General features: G+C 37.5%; 1 protein-coding gene across 9 annotated transcripts in view; it reads right to left on the reverse strand.

The window, feature by feature from the left end:
• ZRANB3 (zinc finger RANBP2-type containing 3) overlaps window positions 1–24914 on the reverse strand; it is a 338626-nt gene that overhangs the window by 305627 nt on the left and 8085 nt on the right. For 5 of the 9 annotated variants that reach the window (XM_082689304.1, XM_082689309.1, XM_082689305.1 and 2 more), the window contains exon 2: window positions 32–204. In XM_082689304.1, the coding sequence (XP_082545430.1) occupies window positions 32–70 (39 nt within the window). In that variant the 5' untranslated portion in view covers window positions 71–204. The remainder of the gene's footprint in view (window positions 1–31; window positions 205–24914) is intronic. The other 4 variants (XM_082689300.1, XM_082689306.1, XM_082689302.1 and 1 more) reach the window with 1 other exon arrangement.

Consider the following 24914-nt stretch of genomic DNA (forward strand, 5'->3'; position numbering starts at 1 on the left):
AAATATTTTTAGCATGTCTTGAAGAAAGTACTTTACCTGCCATCTCTTCTGAGGGCAAAAACAATGCCATCTTTCTGGAAAGGAAGTAGCTTTGCTCTTAGTTTTTCAGGCAAAAAATCCAAGTGTTTATAAGATTCATTTGTCAAACAAGACATCTGAGGTATAAGAGACTTTTTTATCGCATGAACTTTAGGCATCCTGATCCTAAAAAAAAAGAAACCACACAAGGGAGGGGTAGGGAAATAGCTATTACTGAATGTATCAGAGAATTAAACATAAATAATAATATTAAAGTACTTATCTGTGGCCTGAAATACTAGCTACATAGATATAAAGTGGCTAAATCATAATCCAAAATGATCTACTAAGAAAATTCAAAGCATTAAGTCCAAAATCAGTTATTCCGTGCACAGTGTGGGAATTCAGCATCCTTTATTTCATTTGTATTTCAAACTGAACCATAACATAATAATTATTCTGTTTTAAGCAATAAATTTTTTACTGAAAATTTATAAATCAGCCAGATTTTTAAAACTAAATAATTTTTAAAATAAGGAATGATTAGCTACAGAAAAAGGAATTCTTTTATAATTAAACCTTTTAGAGATCCACATTTTCCTATCACACCAAATTTTTTAAGAACAGGATAAAACTGCATTTTTAAAATTATAAAATATGAAGATACTAACTCCAAATTTATAATTAAATTAAACCAATATTAAATGAGATTCATTTAAAAAAATTAGAAAGAATTCTTTTTTTTTTTTTTTTAAGATTTTACTTATTTATTTGACAGAGAGAGATTACAAGTAGGCAGAGAGGCAGGCAGAGAGAGAGAGGAGGAAGCAGGCTCCCTATTGAGCAGAGAGCCCAATGCGGGACTCGATCCCAGGACCCTGAGATCATGACCTGAGCCAAGGCAGCAGCTTAACCCACTGAGCCACCCAGGCGCCCTAGAATGAATTCTTTTAAATCAAATGAATATACAATATAAACTCTGCCTGACTGGTACCTTCCTCAACACTGGGTTTCCACAAATGTCATTTTAAGTTTCTCTATGAAAATTTCGTATGTCTATAAATTCTCAGAGCTCTGCAAGAAAGAGTCCTATTAAATCACTGAACTATAAAACTTCTTTAATAACACTTTATATTTAGATTGCAATTTTTCATCTGTTTATATGTAATCTCACTTCATCTTTAAAAAAAATTTGCTCTTTTCTCAATTGCTTGCAGACTTATAAAATTTTACTCCACCCAAAAAAAAGTAATCAACCTCTGTATCCAATATCTAAGAATCTCAAGAATTCAGCGTGTATTTGTTAATAAGAAATACATATTATATTCCAGGATCTGAAGAAGCAAGGACAATGCCTTCATGGGTCTTATATTCTTAAGGGGGAGACTAAAAATAATGAATAAATGATTAATTACAGTAAAGTGTAAATATTAGGAAGGAACAAGAGAATAATGGCCAATTTAGGTAGGCTGACCAGATAAGGACTTTCCTAGGTGATGCTTACTTAGTCCATAAACTGAAGTATGAAAGAGTCAACCAAGTTCAAAACTGAGTGGAGAGCACTCCCAAACAGACAGCAATCAGAGGAAAGGTTCCAAGCTGAGAAAGGGTTGAGTGATTTTTAGAAACACAATGGAGGCCAATGTGGCTGAACCAAGGGAGAGAATAGTATGAGATGAAGCTACTGAGATAAGCAAGAGTAAAATTAAAGAAAGCCTTGATAAGGGTTTTGGATTCTGTTTTGAAGAATGAAGAACCAGTGCAGCTCTGCCATCCAAAACACTATTAGCCAGAAGTAGCTCTTTGGGTTAAAAATTAAAACTTCAGGCATGATGTGAAGAAGAGACAAGAATGACCCTTGCAAAGAAGGGAGAGAAGGTACCCAAAGGGAAAAGGGGGGGGGGGTGGGGACTGTTGTTGGCAAATAGTGGGAATAACCCTGTAGAAAACAGAGATGCCAAAACAGACCAGGCACAGAAGGCTGAAGGTGCTGGAGATGTCAGGTGAAGTGTGTGCATTTTTGATAGCTGTGTACTTCTTGTGACTGTACAGTTTGATATACCATTTTTTATCAAGTTTTATAAAAATGCAGAATTTTGTTTTATCTTTTTCTTTTTGAGCTATGTTAGCACACAAAACATTTCATTGTTGTCTGGGCGGGGTGGGGGGGGGGGCTTTTATCACTAACAGAGTATCTCTGAAGCTAAACCGATACAAATGTACCACCACTCCCTTTCAGTTTTGAAAATCTTCCTTTTGGTTCCCAGGAGGAGGGATTCCTTGATGTTGAAACACATTAACCATCCTGGCACAAATGCTTTGTGGTATGGAAAAATTCAAATTTCTGTTTATGTCCTCTTATCCCTGTCTGCCTTCAACATAGACTTAATTCTCTTAAGCCCTGATCTGTTGGAACTTGACACCAAGACATAGTTCTCAGTGTATGTCAAGGCAATCTGGACTTTACAGTGTCACCATGGAGATGGCACCCCTCTAAGACCTCCTTTTTTAGCTTGTGGATCTTCAGATTGATAATTATGCTATCTTCATTTCATTTCCTGATAGTCAGCATCTGTTTGTGAAAAGTTGTTGAACAATATGCTAAATGTGAAATGTCAACCCTCACTCTAAACTTTCCCTGTTCAGGCAATCAGATGAAGACTGCATTGTTTTATAGTGGCTTTCTGATTTTGGTAATCCATGGAAGAAGGGAGTATAAAAGTTGTAAATATTGTTAATGACTATCTTCCCATGTCCTGCCTGAAATACCATCATTGTTTATGAAAAGTATCTTTAAAAAAAGGTGGATACAGGGGACACCTGGGTGGCTCAGTTGATTGGTGACTGCCTTCGGCTCAGGTCATGATCCCGGAGTCCTGGAATCAAGTCCCGCATCGGGCTCCCAACTCCACGGGGAGTCTGCTTCTCTCTCTGACCTTCTCCTCGTTCATGTTCTCTCTCACTATCTCTCTCTCAAATAAATAAATTAAATCTTTAAAAAAAAAAAAGGTGGATACAGTTTGGCTTGGAAAAAAAATAATAAAAATAAGTAAAATTAAAACTTCAGTTCCTCAGTCACATCAGCCATGTTCCAAGTCCTCAGTGGCCACATGTGGATAGTGGCTATCATACTGAATAGCGAAGATGTAGAACACTTCCATCTTCACTGAAAGCTATATTAGACAGCACTAACCGGAGAGTTTTAAGGAGAGGGACACAATCTTATATTTTAAAAATTACTGGTAGAGGACAAAGCTATTAATAAAAAAATAGGAGATAAAAGTCCCTAGAGGACTTGGCTAGTCCGTAAAGGCCCCACTGCATCTGTTGGCTACTGGATTTAGATATGACTTATGAAAGATTAAGACCTGTCTGATAAGGTCCTCCTAAACACCGTCGCATGGGCCCCTCTTCTCAACACCACCACCAAAACACTGAATCAATAACAGACAATGATTCAAAAAAGGTAAAGCATTAAAGCAAGAAATTTATTACCAGGATGCAAGAAATAAGGCAAGCATCATCTTTGGCAGTAGAACTGGAGAGATGCAGGAAATGAAACAGAGGTAAAGCAAACAGAACTTGCTGTTGGAGGATATGAGGAGAATGAGGGACATGGGAACTCAACATACGTTTAGAGTGATGGAATTGATGCAAATTTACTGAGATGGTAAAGACTAAGGAAGAAATGGATTGGGGAGAAACAATATATCTTTCAGAAATACATAAACTTTGAGATGTTTGTAAATTATGAAGTGGAAATGTCTAATAGATTTGGAAATACATGAGTCTGGAACTTACGGAGAGAATAAGGCTGTATACATGTATTTGGGAGTTGACACAGTACAGTCCACCTACATCATTATTTGAGGCCACCCAACACCTGGGACCCCTGCAATGTTTAGGAATTTCTTCACATTACAAATCTGAGTAGGAGTCAAATATCATGTCCCAATAGAAAAGCTGGAAAGGGCAAATTGTTGCTTTCTCAGCCTGCCTTACAAAAATGGGATTCGCTATTCAGACATACCCTTTCCAGAGTCAAAACTCAAAGAAGCAGAGAATAAGTGACACCCATTCTGGCAAGGGTAGCAGCAGCAGAAAGTGCCTTGTCCACTTTCCAAAAGCAATAGGGATTCCAGAAGCACTATTGAGAGTCATTGGTATAAGGAGTACTTCATACTATTAGTTTAGGGTGGAATATTGGCAAAAAGCTCAGAAAAAAATACAAAAACCATTTTACTGTCTATTATCTTTGCTTTTTTTTTTTACATTGTAAAAGATTTTAACCAAGAAAAAAATATCTGCTAAACTGAGGTTATACTGTAACTTATCTGATTTATTTTAGTAAGACTGAATCAGGCATTATATTTGTAAAAATAAACAATGAAACTAAAGCCATATTAATTTAAAAAACAGTTTTAAGAGAGTCACCAATAAGAGAAAAAATAAAGATGAAGATAAAATAAGTCTACAATAGTAAAAAAATGTGTAGAAAATTTTCCACTGAACTAAAATTATGGTATGTCTGCTTCCCTGGTGCTTTATATTGGTATCTGGATACATAAAGGACTTAAAAATAAGTAGTGAAAAAATTAATTAATAACACAGTTAATATTCAAAGTAAAGTAATTTTAAAATTCCCTTTCCCCCTTATATTATAGAAAGTCTAAAAATTATATTACAATAAAAAATACCTCATTTAAGTCAGCCACATAGGTTCATCTACTACAAAAGATCAGTTGTAACCAACACTGTGTTAATAACAGAAGACTCAGGCTTCATCTTCTAACTTATCAAAAAACCAATACTGGGCACCTGGGTGGCTCAGTGGGTTAAGCCACTGCCTTTGGCTCAGGTCCTAGGATCTCAGGGTCCTAGGATCAAGTCCTGCATCGGGCTCTCTGCTCAGCAGGGAGCCTGCTTCCTCCTCTCTCTCTCTGCCTGCCTCTCTGCCTACTTGTGATCTCTCTCGGTCAAATGAATAAATAAAATCTTAAAAAAAAAAAACCAATACTAATAATAAATGTGCATGTCCATCTAATCATGAAAACTATAGAGAATTTAAATCAGAAATTTAGGAAACAGTTTTAATCATTGTATACATACAAGTTTATTTTTTAGTAAGGTTGCGGGAGCTGGTAAGATGGAACTAGCAGTATTTGCCTTTTAATACCACGTCATTTAAATTATCAAAATTAAAACATTGGCTAGGAAAATTTAGTGAAAGCAAAACCTAGCAGAACTCACTTTCTAAGCAATTCTCTTGATAAACAACACTTGAGAAGTGAATAAAGGGAAATTTTTTTTTCAGTATTGTATTTAGATCAAGATGGCATTTTTATAATCAACTGGAAACAAGACAAACTCAAATGGAATTTACTGATACATTCCTAAATAAATATTAGAATTGTGTTGAGGAGAATCAACTATTGTTGAAATACAGTACTAATAAATTTATTTGGGAATAAAAACCAAATGGCTACTCAGAGAAATTATGGACTTTAAGGAGATGATTTTGTTGCTTTTATTTTTTTAATTAAGAATCTGTTTAATGAGAGATGTCTGGCTAGTTCAGTAAGTACAGCATGCAATTCTTGGTTTGAGGGTTGTAATCTCAAGCACCACACTGGCTTTAAAAATTACTTAAAAATAAAATTAAATTAAAAAAGAAAAAAAAAGAGGGGCACCTGGGTCACTCAGTTGTTAAGCACCTGCCTTTGGCTCAGGTCATGATCCCAGGGTCCTGGGATCAAGCCCTGCATCAGGCTCCCTACTCAGTGAGAAGCCTGCTCCATCTTCTCCCTCTGCCTCTCCTCCTGGCTTGTGCTCTCTCACTCTCTCAACTAAATAAGTAAAATCTTAAAAAAAAAAAAAAGAATTTGTTGAATGAAATAAGCAACAGATATAGACATAGACAAAGAGAGAATTTGTGAATAGAAGAGACATTAAATAGAAATGGAGTAAAATGCCAATTAAAAGACAAAGATTATCACACTGGATTTAAAAATCCGTATGTATATGCTGCTTTCAAAAGACACAAGTTAAACCGAATGATGTAGAAACACTGAGTGGAAAAGGATGAAAAAAGACGTATTATGCCTACCAAAATAGAGCTGGCATAGTTTTATTAACATAAAGCAACAGGGACGCCTGGGTGGCTCAGTTGGTTAAGCTGCTGCCTTTGGCTCAGACCATGATGCCAGGATCATAGGATCGAGTCCTGAATCCAGCTCCTGCTCGGCAAGGAGCCTGCTTCTCTTGTTGCCTCTGCCTGCCACTCTGCCTGCTTGCATGTACTCTCTCTCTCACAGACAAATAAATGAATAATAAATAAATAAATAAATAAAGCAACTAATATTGGCTAAAAGGTATTATTAGAAAAAGAAAGGTATTTTATAATGGTAAAAGGTTTAATTTACTAGAAACATAAACATTGCCTTAAAATATAAGGCAAATACATAAAAACAAAAGGAAAAAATTGAGAAAGGAGAATAGCCAAATCTATAATTATAGTTCCTTTCAGTAACTGATTATAGAAGCAGATTAAAAATATAAAAGGATATGGAAGATTTGAAAAACAGAATAAACAAACATAAGCCACTTAGTAAATGACAGATACATTCTTTTCAAACTCATTTTATAGCCTAAACTTGATTGTAGAGGCTGGTTTTTTTTTTTTTTTTAAGATTTTATTTATTTATTTGTCAGAGTGAGTGAGAAAGAGAGAGAGCACACAAGCAGGGCAGCAGCAGGAAGAGGGAGAAGCAAGTTCCCCAATGAGCAAGGAGCCTAGTGTGGGACTCCACCCCATGACCCTGGGATCAGGACCTGAGCCAAAGGCAGACATTTAACTGAATAAGCCAACCAAGCATCCTGTAGAGGCTGCTTTTAGACAATAGGCTTGAGCAATGGAATGTAGAACAAGGCAAAAGGGTCCACAGGGACTACCTAGCTAATTACAGACCTGCCCATCAGGCAACCCACCTCAAAATATCCATGAGCCCAACTGACCTAACTGACCAACGGACTACTGACAAACATGCAAAGTTACCAAAAAAGGGAAAATTCCATAGATTCCCAATACCTCCTTGTTTCCTCCCTTAAAAACAGCCCCCAACCACCACCTCACTGCAGATAGTCTCTCCTCTGCTGTCCTGCCCCCTGCTCCCTTGTGGTGTGTTCAATAAACTTCTATCTCCTTTGTCTGCCTCTGGTGAATTCTTTCACCACCCATACCAAGAGCCCCCACCCAATTGTCACCCCACATTTGAGGGCCCCCATCAGATCAGGAGAAACACATTGATCTGACTAACACAATACAAACATGCGCACGCACACACACAAGCCATTTTCTCATATTCATGGGTAAACTAAATATTAGCAAACCAAAGACAACAAAAATTAAAAGCCTAAAATATCAGCATATGCAAAATGGCTTATTTTAGAGAAAATAAACAAAATAAAATAAAATGGGCTTACTTTAAGAACACAAGCCTAGTTAAACTTTCGAAAATCAAACCCAAAATAATCTTGAAAATGAACAAACTTGGTGAGCCTATACTTCCTGATTGTAAAACTTAGCACAAAGCTACCTAAGACAGTGTAGTACTAACAGGACGATACACAAATAGATCAATGGAATATATTTTAGAGTCCAGGAACAAACTCTTATATTTATAGTTACTTCATTTTTCACAGGGGTGCCAAAACAATTCAACAGGAAAATAACAGTCTTTCCAAGAAATAGCACTAGAACAACCAGATATCCAGATAGAAAAAAATGAACTTGGGCCCATAACTCACACCATACATAAAAATTAACTCACAATAGATCAAAGACTAAAATGAAAATGGTAAAACTCTTAAAAGGAAAAGAGCAAATCTTTATGACCTTGGGTTATGCGATGCTTTCTTAGATACAAAGCCAAAACTAAAAGCAACAACAACAAAATAGATAAACTGGATTTTACCAAAATTAAAAACGTTACAGCTACGAATAACATCATCAAGAAAATGAAGACAACCCAAAAAAGGGGAGTCAATATTTGTAAATTATGTCTGACAAAAATATATGAAGAATTATAACTGAATAATAAAAAGACAATCCAATTTAAAAATGGGCAAAAGATCTGAAATACACTTCTCCAAAGAAGTTATATACATGGCCAATAAGCACACAAAAGATGTTCAACACCATTAGTAGTAAGGAAACTGTAAATCAAAACCAAATTAAGACACTTCACAATCATTAGGATGGCTAAAAGAAAAAGGATAGACAGTAACAAGTGTTGACAAGAGTGTAGAGAAATTAGAACCCTCAAACACTGCTTGTGGAAATGTATAAAAGCATAGCACGTGGAAAACAGTGTGGCAGTTCATCATTATTACCATTAGACCTAGAAATTCTATCTCTAGGTATACACCCAAAAGAAATGAAAATACACATGCACACAAAGAGTTTGCAAACAAATTTTCATAGCAGTATTATTCATGAAAGTTAAAATGGGAAACAAACAAAATGTCCATCAACTGATTAACTGGTAAAGAACATAAAGCGTATACATACAATGAAGTATTATTTGACAATAAAAAGCAATGAAATAGTGCTACATGCTATAACATGGATGAACACTGAAAACATTACACTCAGTGATAGAAGCCAGTCACAATGAACCACATATTGTCTAATTCCATTTATATGAAAGGTTCAGTCTAGGCAAATTCATACAGACATACAGTAAATGAGCAGTTGCCTAGGGCCAGAGTCTGGACAGGGTGTGGGAAGAGTAGGATGGCAGAGAACAGAGAGCAACTGCTAATGAGTACTGGGCTTCTTTTTAAAGTGATGAAAATGTTCTAAAATTAAATTGTGATGATGGTTCCAAAACCTATGAATATACTGAAACTCACAGAATTGCAAAATAAGTGAATTTTACGGTATGCGCATTACATCTCAATTAAGCTGTTAAAAAATGCACTGTGAAAAAAGCTCCATCAGTAATTCTCAAAAATAACAAAATAAAGAAGTTGTACAGTCATCCCAACAATGGCCAAAAAAAAAAAAAAAGCATTTGATAAAATTTGAAATTCACTTACAACAAAAGTTACCTGACATAGAAAAAATAGAACATCCTTCATATGATAAAAGTTTTTACCAAAAACCTTCAATAAATATCATACTTCAGGTTAAATGTTGAAAGCGTTCCCATCAAGATAATAAAAAACACAAATATGTCTATTATTGCCAATTTTATTTAACAGTGCCATCACCTCAGTTGAATAAGACAAAAGGAAAAGGACGAAGAACAGAAAAAAAGTTAAAATTTGGTTCCAGTCCAAGACAGCAACGGAGAAGAGGCTGAACTCCCCTCCCTCCTCCATACCAATTCTCTACCTATTTACTACAGAATAATTCCTCCTGAAGAACTGAGGGCTGACTGAACAATTTCTATACAACAAAAAAAGACCAGTTGAAGATAGGATATAATAAAAGAAACCTCACTTCTGATGCTGCAATCTGCAGTGTGAAGGGATAAGACTGAGAGACACAGAGCAGAGTCTTCTACCCTGGGGCAGAGGGGGGGGGAAGCCACAGTTTAAAAGGGCAACTACAACATAAAGGAACCAGCTCTAAAACCCTGCTGAATGGTGGCAGGAGCTGCTGGAACTCTCTCCAAGCATGAGAGGCTGGCAAACCCCACTTTTACGTACATCCTCTACCCTGAGAGTACAGGGTCCAGGTGTTAATAGCCAGCCAGCCTACCAGATTAGTGACCACTGGGTCTCTGGCCCATAGCAGCTCTGGATGCCCTGGGTACAGAAGAAAATGTCAGGGTTTGAAAGAGAAGCTAGTTTGTCAAATATCCAGTATCCAGCCATAGATCTCCATCTGTTTGATGGAGCTGCTGGAACTCTCTGCAGGGTGGAAGAGCTAGAGAGCATCACAGTTTACGTTCTGTATCCACTTTGATAGTGTACACAGGAGCTACATAGGGTCTGGGTGCCCTATGTAGCTTATTCCTTCAGTAAGCCATGGGCCCGAAGCCCACACCAGGCCCAACCATCCCACAGAAACAGCACCAGAGCGGCACACACAAGGACACTCCTGGACAGCACTAGCTTACAACTCCAGCCATACTGACATGTTGATACAGGACCAAAGCACCCCAGAATACACCAGGCCCACACCACTCTAGCTCCAGACAGCTTGCTAAGGCAGCCCTGGCACAGAGTGCTCCAGGACCTCCCGGTTCACCCCTGCTTAGGCTCCAGCTGCCCATGCAAGGCAACCCCTCCACAGAGCGCCCTAGGAATCCCCAGCCCATGTCCACATCAGTTTCAGCTACCTGCCAAGGGCACCCTTTATATGGAATGCCGCAAGACACCACTGTCCCTGCCCCACAAAGTTTCCAGCCACCTTGCCAGGGCACCCCCTGCATGAGCACACCAAAACATTCCAGCCTCCACCAGTCAGTCTCAGTTCCAGTCACCCCAGCAGGGAATCCCCTGTGCTGCACATCCCAAGACATCCTTGCTCATACCCACTTCTTGTACCCACAGTTTCAACTGTCCTCCCAGAGCACCCTCTACATGGAGAGCCCTGGGAAATGCCCCAGCCCATGCACACTTCAGCTATAGCTATCTGGCCAAGATGCCTCTGCATGTAGCACAAGGGACACCCTGGCCAGCACCCTGCCTCACCTCCAGCTCCAGCTGCCCCATGAGGGCACCCTCTATGCAGCAAGCCCTGGGACATCCTGGTTTCCACCCATTTCAACTTCAGCTACCCTGCCAGGGTGTCCTTTGTGCAGAGAACCCAGGGATTGCACTGGCCCACACCCACTTCAGCTTTAGCTGCCCTACCAAGGCATTCTCTGCACAGAGTCCCACGACACACTGGATAGCATGCATTTCAACTTTAGCTGTCCTGCCAGAGTGCCCCCTGCACAAAGAGCCCTAAGACCACCCCAGCATATGCCCACTTTAGCTCAGGTCATCATATAGGGTCAGCACGAGTACAGAGTGTCCCAGGAGCCCCCAGCCTACCCAGACACCACTCCAGCCAGCCAGCCAAAGTCACCAGGCAACAACCATATATTGGACCATTCCTTCAAATTTCAGAGAATCAGCTGTCCCATCTCATTCACGAAACAAACAAGCAAAAGTCAAACAAAATGAGGAGAGAGAGGATTATGCTACAAATGAAACAAGACAAAACCTCAGAAAAAGAACTAAATGAAACAAAGATAAGCAATATGCTTGATAAAAGTTTAAAGTAATGATCACAAAAATGTTTACCTCATAGAAGAGTAGAAATACTTAATGAGAATTTCAACAAAGAGAAAACATTAAAAAAAAAGAGTTGAGGAATACAATTAAGTGAAATAAAAATTATACTAGAGGGAATCAACAATACACTAGAGGATGCAGAAGAACAGATCAATGATCTGAAAGACAGGGTTTAAAAAATACCTGAGATTAAGCAAACCACACACACAAAAAAAAAAACCACAATAATTTTAATAAATGAGGATAAGCTAAAGGTGCTCTTAGATAAGACCAAATGAACAATCACATTATAGGGGTCTCAGAAGAAGAAAGAAAAAGGCAGAAAACTTATTTTAAAAAAATAATAGACATAAACTTCCCTAACCTGGGAAGGAATAGACAACCAGGTTCGCTAAGCATAGAGAGTTCCAGAAAAGATAGCCCAAGAAGGTGTACACTAGAACATATAATAATTAAAATGTCAAAGTTGAAAGATAAAGAGAGAATTTTAAAATCCGTAAGAAGTAAGTTACATACAGGGGAAACACTATAAGGCTGTCAGCTGATTTCTCAGCAGAACCTTTAAAGACCAGAAATGAGTAGCATGATATATTCAGAATGGTCAAAGGAAAAAAACCTACAACCAAAAATAGTCTATCCGGGAGAATTATTATTCAGAAATGAGGTAGAGATAGAATCCCCTGATAAACAAAAGTTGGGAATACATCACCACTAAACCATCTTTAAAAGAATTCTTTTTTTTTTTTTTTTTTTTAAGATTTTATTTATTTGTCAGAGAGAGAGAGGGAGAGAGCGAGCACAGGCAGACGGAATGGCAGCAGAGGCAGAGGGAGAAGCAGGCTCCCTGCTGAGCAAGGAGCCCGATGTGGGACTCCCAGGACGCTGGGATCATGACCTGAGCCGAAGGCAGCTGCTTAACGAACTGAGCCACCCAGGCGTCCCATCTTTAAAAGAATTCTTAAAGGAAATTCTTTAAGTGGAAAAGAAAAGTTCATAATTAAAAGAAAATTACAAATAAAAATATAAAAAATAAATGGCACCTGGGTGGTTCAGTTGTTAAGCATCCAACTCTTGATTTTGGCCCAGGTTATGATCTCTAGCTTGTGACATCAAGCCCCACAACAGGCCAAGATGGTTGTGCAGCCCACTTAAAATTTTCTTTCCCCTTCTCCCTCTGCCCCCTCCTGCCACTTGTGCACACACACGTTCCATTGCTTTCCTTCTCAAAAAAAAAAAAAAAAAAAAAAAAACAAGAAAAAGTAAAATATGAGATCATATAAATAAAGCAAGGAAGGGATGAGTAAAAAGAAGTTCTTTTAGAACTTCCAATGCATTCAAGCCTAAGTGACCATCAACTTAATACAGACTGCTATATAATAACAATACTATATATGAACCTCATGGTAACCACAAACACAACACCTATAATAAATACACAAAAAATAAAGAGAAAGAAAGCCAAGTATAATACTACAGAAAATAATTACTAGGAAAGAAAGCAAGAGAAGAAAAAAGGACAGAGAAGACCTACAAAAACAACTAAAAACAATTAACAAAATAGCAATAGACACATGTCTATTAATAATTACTTAAAATGGGGGTGCCTGGATAGCTAAGTGGGTTAATGCCTTTGCCTTCAGCTCAGGTCATGATCCCAGAGTCCTGGGATCAAGCCCCCTATCAGGCTCTCTGCCACGCAGAGAGCCTACTTCCCTTCTTGTCTCTCTGCCTGCCTTTCTGCCTACTTGTGATCTCTGTCAAATGAATAAATAAAATCTTTTTAAAAAATTACTTTAAATGTAAATAGACTAGATGATATAATTAAAGACAAGAGGAGGGTGGAACATTTAAAAAAAAAAAGAGAGAGAGAGAGAGAGAGAGCGACCCATCCATATACTGCTTATAAGAGACTCTCTTGAGGGGTACCTGGGTGGCTCAGCTGGTTAAACATCTGCCTTCCACTCAGATAAAGATTCCAGAATCCTAGGATAGAGCCCCACATCAGGCTCCCTGCAGTGAGCCTACTTCTCCCTCTCCCATTCCCCCTGCTTGAGCTGTCAAATGAATAAATAAAAATCTTAAAAGAGAGAGAGGGAGAGAGACTCCTTTCAGACCTAAAAATACACAGAAAATGAAAGTTAAAGGAAGGAAAAAGATATTCCATGCAAACAAAGTGAGAAAAAAGCCAGGGAGCAATACTTATATCAGACAAAACAGACTTTAAAATTAAGAATATAACGAGAGACAAAAAAGGACACTACATAATGATAAAGGGGACAATTCAAAAGGGGATATAACAATTATAAATATCTATATACCCATGATGGAGCACCAAAACACATCATGTAAAATTAATACAGATAAAGGGAGAATGGACAGTAATACCATAATAGTAGGATACCTTAACACCTCAGTTACCTATCAATGGATAGTTCATCCAAGCAGAAAACCAATAAGGAAACACCCATCTTTGAATGACATATTAGACCAGAAGGACTTAACAGCACGTGATCCCCAAACAGCAAAATACACATTGTTTTCAAGTGAACAGGGATCATTCTCCAGGACAGATCACATCTCAGACCACAAAACAAGTCTCAGTAAATTTAAGAAGACTGAAATCATATCATGCACCTTTTCTGACCACAACAGTATGAAACTAGAAATTAATCACAAGAAAATTTGGAAAAAAAAACACAAACAGGCAGAAGCTCAGACACGCCAATGGTCACCAAAGAAACCAAAGAGGAAATTAAAAAATACATAGAGACAAATGAAAATGAAAACACAATGGTTCAAAGTCTTTGGGACAGAGAAAAAACAGTTCTAAGGAGGAAATTTTTAGTGATATAGGCCTACCTCAAGAAACAATATAAATCTCAAAGAAACAATCTAACCTTACAACTAAAGGAACTAGAACAAGAAGAACTAACAAAGCTTACAGTTAGTAGAAGAAAGGAATTAAGATCAGAATAGACCAAAATCAAAACAAACAAACAAAAACTCAGAAAATATCAAAGAAACTAAGAACTGGTTCTTAGAAAAGGTAAACAAAATTGGAAAACCTTTGGCTAGACTTACCAAAAAATAAAATCAAACACAGATGCAAAAGTCTTCAACAAAATATTAGCAAGCCACATTCAAAACAATACATTAAAAGAATAAGTCATCACAATCAAGTGGGTTTATTCCAGGGACATAATAATCGTTCAATATTAGCAAATCAATTAACATGATATGCCACAACAAAATTAAGGATAAAAATCATTTGATCATCTCAATAGATGCAGAAAAAGCATTTGACAAAATTCACCATCTGTTCATGACAAACTATCAAACTATCAAACTAAACATAATAAACATACATGAAAAATCCACAGCTAACATCATACTCCGCAATGAAAAACAAAGAGCTTTACCTTCAAGATCAGAAATGAGACAAGCATGCTCTCACCACTTTTATTCAACATAATACTGGAAATTCTAGCCAGAGCAATCACACAAGAAAAAGAAATAAAAAGTATCCTGATTACTAAGGAAGAAATTAATCTGTCACTCTTTGTAGATGACCCGATAGAAAATTCTAAAGACTCCAGGGGCACCTGCGTGGCTCAGTTGGTTAAGCGTTTGACTTCAGCTCAGGTCCTGGGACTGAGGATTGCAATGTGGAGGGTCAGAACTCAGCAGGGAGTCTGCTTGTCCTTCTCCCTTTCCTCTGCTCTTCCCCAAGCTCATGTGCACATGCGCTCTCTCTCTCTCTCTAATAAATAAAATCTTTCACGTAAAAAAGAAAACTTTAAAGACTCCACATTAAACTATTAATAGTAATACATGAATTCCGTAAAGTTGAAGGATACAAAAAAAAATTTTTTTTAAGATTTTATTTATTTATTTGACAGAGAAGTCACAAGTAGATGGAGAGGCAGGCAGAGAGAGAGAGGGGGAAGCAGGCTCCCCGCTGAGCAGAGAGCCTGATGCGGGACTCGATCCCAGGACCCTGAGATCATGACCTGAGCCGAAGGCAGCGGCTTAACCCACTGAGCCACCCAGGTGCCCGAAGGATACAAAATTAATACACATATATCAGTTGCATTTCTATACACTAATAACAAAGGAGGAGAAAAAAAATTAAAAAACAAATCCATTTACAATCCCAGTAAAAAGAATAAAATACATAGAAATAAACTTAACCACAAAGATCAAAGACTTACTCTGAAAACTATAAGATATTGATGTAGAAATTAAAGATGACACAAACAAACAGAAAGACACTCCATGCTCACGCACTGGAAGAATATTGTTAAAATGTGCTAACTATCCCAAGCAATCTACAGATACAATGCAATCCCTAATGCAATGGCATTTTTCACAGAATTATAACAAATAACCTTTGTATGGAACCACAAAGACCCTGAAGAGCCACAGCAATCATGAGAAAGAAAAAGGTATGACTATCCCAGATTTCAAGATATACTACAAAGCTACAGTAATCCAAACAGTACAGTACTGGCAAAAAAAAAAAAAACAAGACACATAGATCATCAGAACAGAAAAGAGAGTCCAGAAATAAACCCATGCTTATATGGTCGACTAATGTATGACAAAAGAGGCGACAATATATAATAAGGAAAAGACAGACTCTTCAATAAATGGTGCTGGGACTACTAGACAGCTACATGCAAAATAATGAAACTGGATCCCTTTCTCACATCATACACAGAAATAAACTCAAAATGAATTAAAGACCTAAATGTGAGACATGAAACCATAACACTCCTAGAAGAAAACATGGGCAGTAATTTCTTTGACTTCGCTTTTGCAACATTTTTCTAGATACATCTCCTCAGGCCAGAGAAACAAAAGCAAAAATAAACTATTGGGACTGTAACAAAATAAAAAGGGAAGGAAACCTTGTGGAAGGAAACCTTACACAAAATGAAAAGGCAACCTAGTGAATGGGAAAAGATATCTGCAAATGATATATATGGTAAGGCATTAATAACCAAAATATATAAAGAACGTATACAACACCGTAAAAAACAAATAAATCCAATTAAAAATGGGCAGAGAATCTGAATAGATATTTTTCTAAAGAAAACATACAGATGGGCAATAGACGCATGAAAAGATGTCCAACATTACTAATCATCAGGGAAATGCAGATCAAAACTACAATGAGTTATCACCTTAACCTTGTCAGAATACCTAGAATTAAAAAAATAAGAAATAACAATCAGTGGCAAGGATGTGGAGAAAAAGGAACCATCACACACTATTGCAACTGCTGCAGCCACTGTGAGAAACAGTATGAAGGTTCCTCAAAAAATTAAAAATGATCCAGCAATTCCTCTAGTGGGTATTTTCCCAAAGAAAACAAAAACACTAACTCAAAAAGATATATGCACCCTATGTTTTCAACACTATATGAATTCACAATGATCTCAAAATAAAAAGTTTAATTTAAAAAAATGGGAAAACACATAGCAATGGATCTCAAAGTGCAAAAGAATGAAGTCCACAAAGATAATATTCTAAGATCATGTAGCCAGTGACAGGTAAATCATATATCTGGGTCTTTGCTTCCTTTTCAACACAGGAATGCGCCACCCCTGCTTCAGAGCTAAATCACAGTTAAAATATCCATTTTAAACAGTCAAAATATTTGTTCTGAAAAGAATTCCAATTAAAAAATAAGTAATTATCTGATGAATTTTATTCCCGAATTTCATTCTTTCATGCATTCAACAAAAATATATTTGGGTATTGATATGGAGCAGAGTTCCATATCATATGTTTGCAGAGCCTCTGCAAACATAATAATTAAAAAAAAAATAGATGTAGTTTTGAAGAAATAATATAGGGAAAGTACCAACTGTTAAGGAAGCATGTAACAAAAATTCAGTTTCCAAATCTGGAGATTTGGAAAGCTTTCTAAGAGGTATATACATCAAAGCTGAGAAATACAGAGTACACAATAACCAGATGAAAAGGATATACAAAGTGCCTAATTTGGAATAAAAGGCAGACAGCAGGTAGGAATTCTTAGTCTTCATTTTACTGGACCTATCAGTAAATCATTCCGTCCTCATTAAACCATGTGTTTCACTTAGATTCTAGAACACCACATCCCCACAGTTTCTATCCTACTTCAACAGTCATTCCTGCTCAGTCTACACTTGTGCTGGTTCTTCCTCATCTCCCTGCCCACTTTAAGATTAGAGTGCAGGGCTCAGTTCTTAGTAACTTTTGTTCTATCCTTTAGAGATATCATTATTATCATGGCTTTAAATATTACCTCTGTGCCAATGACTCCCACATTTATAGAGAGAGATCAGCCTCTCCCGAACTTCAGACTCAAATACCTAACCAAACATCGCTACCTTGCAGTCTAATGGGCATCTCAAACTTAACACAACTAAAACTGAACGCTAGATCTTTCTCTCAAACCCTATTCCATCCACAATCTTCCCCATCTCATCCTTCCAGTTGTCCATACCAATTCCTTCACTCCCCTCAGTTCTCTCTCATCCTGCATATCCGATACATTAGCAACTCCTGTTACATTCTAAATATACCCAGAATCCCACCATTTCCTACTACTTCTAAATCCATCATCCGATCTGAGCCACTCTCACTTCTAGTCTGAATTTCTGCAAGAATCTGGTATCTCAGCCTTTACTTCCCTTCCTACATTCTCCTCTCAATGTAGCAGTCATTGAGATATTTTGAAAAGGTAAGTCTGATCCTAACATTCCCCAGAACTCCTCAGCAGTTTCCAGGTTTACTCAGATAAAAGCTCTATTAATGGTTTATAAGCCCTTCTACAATCTGCTCCCACTTCTATTACCATCCCTTCTCACTCTTTCTTCTCTGTCACAGTGATGTCCTTATGTGTTCCTGCTTTGGACTCTGCACTAGCTGGTCCACCTGCCTGTACCACTCTTCCCCCAATTACCTGCATGGCTACTTCTCTTGATTCCTTCAAAAGTCTTTTCTGAAATGTCAAATTTTCAATGAAAACTTGACTATCTTGTTTAAAATTTCAACTTTTGCACTTGCTTCAGCAGCACATATACTAAAATTGGAATGATACAGAGATTTGCATGGCCTATGCACAAGGATGACACACAAATTCAGGAAGTGTTACATATTTTTCAGAGAAAGAATTTTAAAGTAAATGTGGCAACAATATGTGATTCTGGGTCAAGGGCATATGGCACTATTCTTGTGACTTTTCGTATGTCTTAAACTACTTCAGAATAAAAGCTTAAAATTTTAGGGGTACCTGGGTGGCTCAATGGGTTAAAACCTCTGCCTTCTGCTCAGGTCATGATCCCAGGATCCTGGGATCCAGACCTGCATCCCGCTCTCTGCTCAGCAGAGAGCCTGCTTCCCCTCCTCTCTCTCTCTGCCTGCCTCTCTGCCTACTTGTGATCTGTCTGTCAAATAAGTAAATAAAATCTTTAAAAAAAAAAAGTTTAAAATTTTAAAAACAAAAAACCAACAAGAATTGCAACTTCTTATTATCTCTTCCTTACCCTACGTCTTCTTTGACAGCACTTATCACTTTGTGAGACACTATATGATTTAGTTTCCTCCTGTAGAATTTTAGTTGGTCTTTCGCCACTAGTGTATAAACTCCAAAAGGACAGAAATTCTTATCTCTTTTGTTTCCTGGTATATTCCATGCACCTAGAGCAGTGCCTGGCACCAAGCACTCAGAATTATTTGGTACTTTGAAGTTTCAAAGGACAGGGGTACCATGATTAGAGAGTCTGGAGGTAGAATAGTTTATGAGATGTGTAAGTATAAAGTAGGACCGTAGGAGTGCATGGCTAAACTAATGTGGAAATCAAATTCACAGGAGACACAGCAGTCTAGGAACTAAGAAACTAGCATTTTATGTCAATTGGGCTATACATTCAAATGCAGAAATCACCCTAAGTAGATAAAAAGACAGTAAATCAAATTCAAGTTATAGCAGGGAAATTGGGAATGCAGTTTATAAAATGATTAAGATTAGGGGCGCCTGGGTGGCTCAGTGGATTAAGCCGCTGCCTTCGGCTCAGGTCATGATCTCAGTGTCCTGGGATCGAGCCCCGCATCGGGCTCTTTGCTCAGCGGGAGCCTGCTTCTCTCTCTCTCTCTCTCTCTCTCTCTCTGCCTGACTCTCCACCGACTTGTGATCTCTCTCTCTGTCAAATAAATAAATAAAATCTTTAAAAAAAATGATTAAGATTAGAGGGAGGGTTGTATATTGAATACAAATTAAGGCTCCCTATTAGGATATTAGGTTATTAGAACACCCTAGAGAGTTCAAAGATAGAAAGGATGTCTACATATGGAAAATTCTTTCTACTACAGAATATCAATCAAATCTGTTGAATTTAAGATCAAATTCAGTTGGTCCAGATAACTAAATTCTTAAATTCATCCTAGTCAAACAAACTGATCAGTGGAAATGGTTCTAAGAAGGATAGCAATTTGGCTACATAGATACAACGAGTAAATGCTGCGAAATGAAATACCTTAACAAATCTTGGAGGAGCTATGATAAAACATATGATTACTCACTTCTCCTCTCCTCCCATCACACTAATAATAGCAAGCAGGTGGACAGAGGCAAGGGAAAAGGACTAGAAGCCAGGAACCTCAGTAAATACTTCTACCAACTAGCTAAGTAACCACGTAATAACATAAATAATTCCATTTATGGAGTTATTGGAGATACAAATTTGGCTTGAAAAAGTGCCAGTTCATGCAAGTGGTTAATATGGAGGGCTACTGGACAGCTCTGCTTTAAAGTACATGGATTCCAGAAACCACAAATTCACACACATACACACAAAAACAAAGTTTATCGTTATAAGTTTCAAAAGGTAGTCAATAAAGAGGTCTACTTATCCACTCAAGTATTTTCAAAGTGATTATGTACAAAGTCAGATATTCAATCACAGGAATGCTTCAGATCTGACCAAGGCTTGAAAATGTACCTATGTCACATTTTAACACACTCAATGCTTTGATAATATCATACATTCTCTTTACGTTTATATCTGATGTAGCTTTATTTAAAAGTTGTCAGTTAAGCTACAACCTAAATTAAGTAAATGGAAATCACATTTTTTGTCAATAAAACTGAATTTCCTAAAATGATAATGGGTTAATTTCGGTAAATTACAGAATTATTAAAAAAAATCATTTGTGGGACTTTAAGAACCACCATATCTAATATCTAACTACTCTAAAAGCAAGGACACTAGAACCTTTCATTCTATAAGCAACAGTTTTCAAAATAATGATAAAATACCGCCCACTTATTAAGTGACCTCTCTGTGGGAACATTTTTTAAAATCTCTTATAATTCTCAAAACAACTCACAAAGTATTATTATCCTCACATTAAGGTCAAGAAAACTGAGGTTCAGGAAAATTGATGTGAAATAATTTCTTACCAGTTAGCAACTGGTTATATTAAACCTGGAACTGTGATTGTTCTAATTTTAAGTCTGAATTTTTGCCATTACACAACACTGCCTCTTAAAATCACTCATTCTACAAATACTTTTTGAGCACCCATTATATACCAGGCATTGCAGAAAATACCACGTATACGAAGATGAATTTGCACCATTGCAGCGTCATATCTTAGCCCAATCCAGGGCAGAAATAAGAGTTATAAACAAATAATTGGAACACAATGTAATAAGCGCCATGAAAGAAGTATATTTAGGAATACTATATAATATTGGAAGTGTTTGCTCTGTATAAGGTAGCAAGCAATCAAAGAAGGCTTCACTTATGAGAAAAAAAATGCTTGGTATATAAGAGACCTCATATTAAATTATTTTTTGAAAGCGAGTGGGCACGGGCATATGGGGGAGGGGCAGAAGAAGAGGGAAAGAGAATCCCAAGCAGAATGGGTGCAGAGCCCCACATGGGGCTCAATCCCAGGACACAGATAATGACCTGGGTTGAAATAAAGTATCAGACAACTAACCAACTGAGCCATCCAGGCACCCCTATTTAAATTAAATACTGATGCAACTCATCAGTGAAACTTAAAGGAAGAGCAGAGTTTGCAGATGAACAATCAAGATAAGGATATTCCAGAGAGAAAGAAGCCTTATTTGCAAAAGCACTAAGTTTCAGAAAATCCTAAGCAGTTTAGTATAGCTAAAAAATACAATTCTTGTGACCAGTGGTAAAGAAGTAATAATAGGCTAGGTCAGGGAGGTTCTCATTTGACATGTGAAAACTGGACTTTATCCTGTAGGAAACTTGGGGCCTTTCTTGGACTTTAAAGAGGCCATTAGTTTACAAAAATTACTTTGTCAAATATGGAAAAACAGATGTGAGGGTGGGGACAATCTTTTAGAAGTATACCACAAATAGCCAAGGTAATACAATTTATAATTTCTTCACTTAAGACACCTAAACATGCCGTTTCCAGTAGAAGCTAATAAACAAATAATTGGAACACAATGTAATAAGCGCCATGAAAGAAGTATATTTAGGAATACTATATAATATTGGAAGTGTTTGCTCTGTATAAGGTAGCAAGCAATCAAAGAAGGCTGAAGAAAAAAAAAATCCTGAAGAAAAAAAATATGAGAAAATATGGGAATAACAAAAAAATACCTACCTGACATTTTGGATGTCTCACAAACATTTCTAGCCTAAATGTCCAAAACCAAAGTCTTATTTCTCTACCAAACCTGTGTGCTCCCTGTGCAATCTCTCAGTAATAGTACAACCATGCAAGTTACTCAAACCAGCAACATGGGTGCACTCTTGATTTCTCCCTCTCCTTTAGCCACCAAATTAAATCCATTCATTACTAATTATTCCTAAGACATATCTCAAATGCATCCATTTCTTTCCAGGTCCATTTGCCATCCCAAGCTATCACTGCTCTACTGGAATACTGCAATAGCTCCCAAATGGACTCCCTGACATTATCCTTAATATCAGTTGGTTTCCTTAAAGCACTTATTATAATTAGCAATTCCTTTTATTTATTTACTTGAATTTTGTCTTTCCCTCCTATTCAAATATCTTCATAAAATCAAGGACCACTAACTGTTTTGTTTTCCATTTTACTTCAGCATGCCAGCATCAGCCAGGTCAATAAACAATATTTACAGAACTACTACACATTTACTATAGGCCAGGCACTAATTTGTGTTTTATGTGAATGAAGGCATTTAATCCTCACAATAACCTGTGAGGTAGGTGTTCTCTTATCTCAATTTTATAGATAAGAAAACTAAAGGGACAGATTGTTAACTAATCTGCACAAGGTCACACAACAATTACATGGTAAAACCCACAATCAAACCTAGACAGCCTGGAGCCCATTTTCTTGATTATTAGTCAGTACTTCTCTTAGTAGGTGGTCAACAAATATTTCGTGACCAAATAAACAAGTGAGAAGAACAGGCTTAGGGGACATGTTAAGTTTGAAGTACTCAAAGGAGGCTATGACGTACAGAGGGTTAGTTATTATAACAAGCATGCAGAAGGGGCACCTCAGTGGCTAAGTGTCTTCCTTTGGCTCAGTTTATGATCCTGGAGTCCTAGGATCAAGCCCTGAATGAGACTAACTGTTCAGGAAGGAGTCTGCGTCTCCTTCCCACCCCCCCCCGCCCCCGACCCCCAGGCCTGGCCCTATCTCATGTTTTCTCCCTCTCTCTCTTTCAAATAAATACATAAATAAAATCTTTTTTAAAAAATAAGCATGCAGAAGTCATCAGCTTCTACTGGAAACAACATGTAAAATGCAAGCCCCTTTGTAATAAAAAGTGATCACATAATTTTTTAAAAATTGGAAATGCTCTTAAACTAGAAACTTTTTTATCTAATTCTGCAATATAAGCATGTTTTCACAAAGCAGAGGGCCCCATTGAGTCTTGACTGTATCTGAAAAATTGTGTTACTAATATGAAATTAAATGCTTGTCACTAAGCAGCATTCAGTATCCATATAAATATTAAACTTATACTTTATTAAAATATAGATGTACCAAGATGTACTTTTAATTTGGCAGAATGGTACCAAAATCCACCTAAAAAAATACAAGAAAATAAGGGAACAATAAGAAAATACCTAAAAAGAAGAGTGGAACCACACTTTACATCAAAGCATAGTTTAAAGTTAGAGAAATTAAGATAATGTGTAGAGTTCCAGTCAAAGACAGAACAACGGAAAAAAAGAAAAAGAAAAAACAAACAAAACAAAAAAAACCCCAGAATCCAAGCAAAATCAAGTATGTATAAATTGTAAAATTAAATGTAAGAACAAATTTTAAATTATATATACATATTTTTATTATCTAATTTATAAGCATCACAAATGCTTTTCTAAGTATCACAAATAAACTAGAAACTATAAAAGAAAAAGATTTCAAAAGTAAAATAATTAGAATTATTTCATGGAAAAACAGCATTAAAAGTTAAAAAGACAAATTTCAAAATGAGAGTCAAGGCCTACAAAATACATGAGTTAAAAAACCTAAGAAGTAATTCCTTTAAAATTATTAAGAGATTATCATAACCAATAACAAGCTACTTAAAAGAAATCAAACAATGGACACTACACATATAAAAAATCCTTAACATCAACAGAATTCAATTACAAACAAAATAATGAAGAATCACTTTTGCAATCAGATTGGATGGAATAAAAGACGGGAAGTGGGTGCTCATGAAAGACCCCTGCCCTGAAAAGTCCCCTCCCCTGGCAGATAGGATAACTAACCGCTTGTTTGCTTTTCTGTGAACCGCTGGCTTTTAGGCGTAGATTAGGTTATTAATTGCGTGATTAATTGCTCTTTTGCCCTTCTGTAATTGCTTGGCTTATAGAAGACGCCATGATGGCATTCCTACCTTCCCCCTTCTTGTTCCCCCTCCCTGCCTCTCTCCTCCCGCGCGCGGGCCCTCAGAACCAATCAGCTTGTTCCCCCTTCCCGCCTCTCTCTTCCGCGCGAGCGGGTCCCCAAAGCCAATCAGCAAACTCCACATATGCCTTTTTCAAAAGTTCAAACTGTCAACCAATCAGTTGCGCCCCACCCAAAACTTGTTTGCACCTGTCTATAAAAATCCTGCACCACCCCAGCCAGGTGTGCTCAGCTAGCAGGAGCTGCTGACCACCCGCAGGCGCGCGCTGACCACCCGCAGGCGCCTGTGTAACAATAAAGAACCTCTTGCTGATTGCATCCAGTGGCAGTGTTGGATTCTTGGGTAAGGGGATCCGCGGGTCTTTCATTTGGAGGTCCCACCGAGATCATCGGACTCCTGCCCAAGGATCCAACAGACTCCCACTGGGAGGTAAGCTGGCCAGCATTTAAATTTTAATAACTATGTGTTTTTGTCTCCTGTCTCGTGCTCTTGTTTGTCTCTCGTCTTGTGAGGCCTCTGTTCTGCCTGTTCTGCGGGTAGCAGAATAGGACTGTACAACAGCGTGCGTTGTTGCTCTGTATTCTGTAGGCAGCTTGAGAAGGAGTTGACGAACTCGGACTTCTCCCCTGCCACCCTGGGGGACGCCCCAGGGATCTGTCCGCCGCAGAGGAGCCTTTTGGTTCCCCTGGGCTGGTTCTGTCCGCCG

Source organism: Mustela nivalis, assembly GCF_964662115.1.
Source record: "Mustela nivalis genome assembly, chromosome: 11".
Lineage (NCBI taxonomy): Eukaryota > Metazoa > Chordata > Mammalia > Carnivora > Mustelidae > Mustela > Mustela nivalis.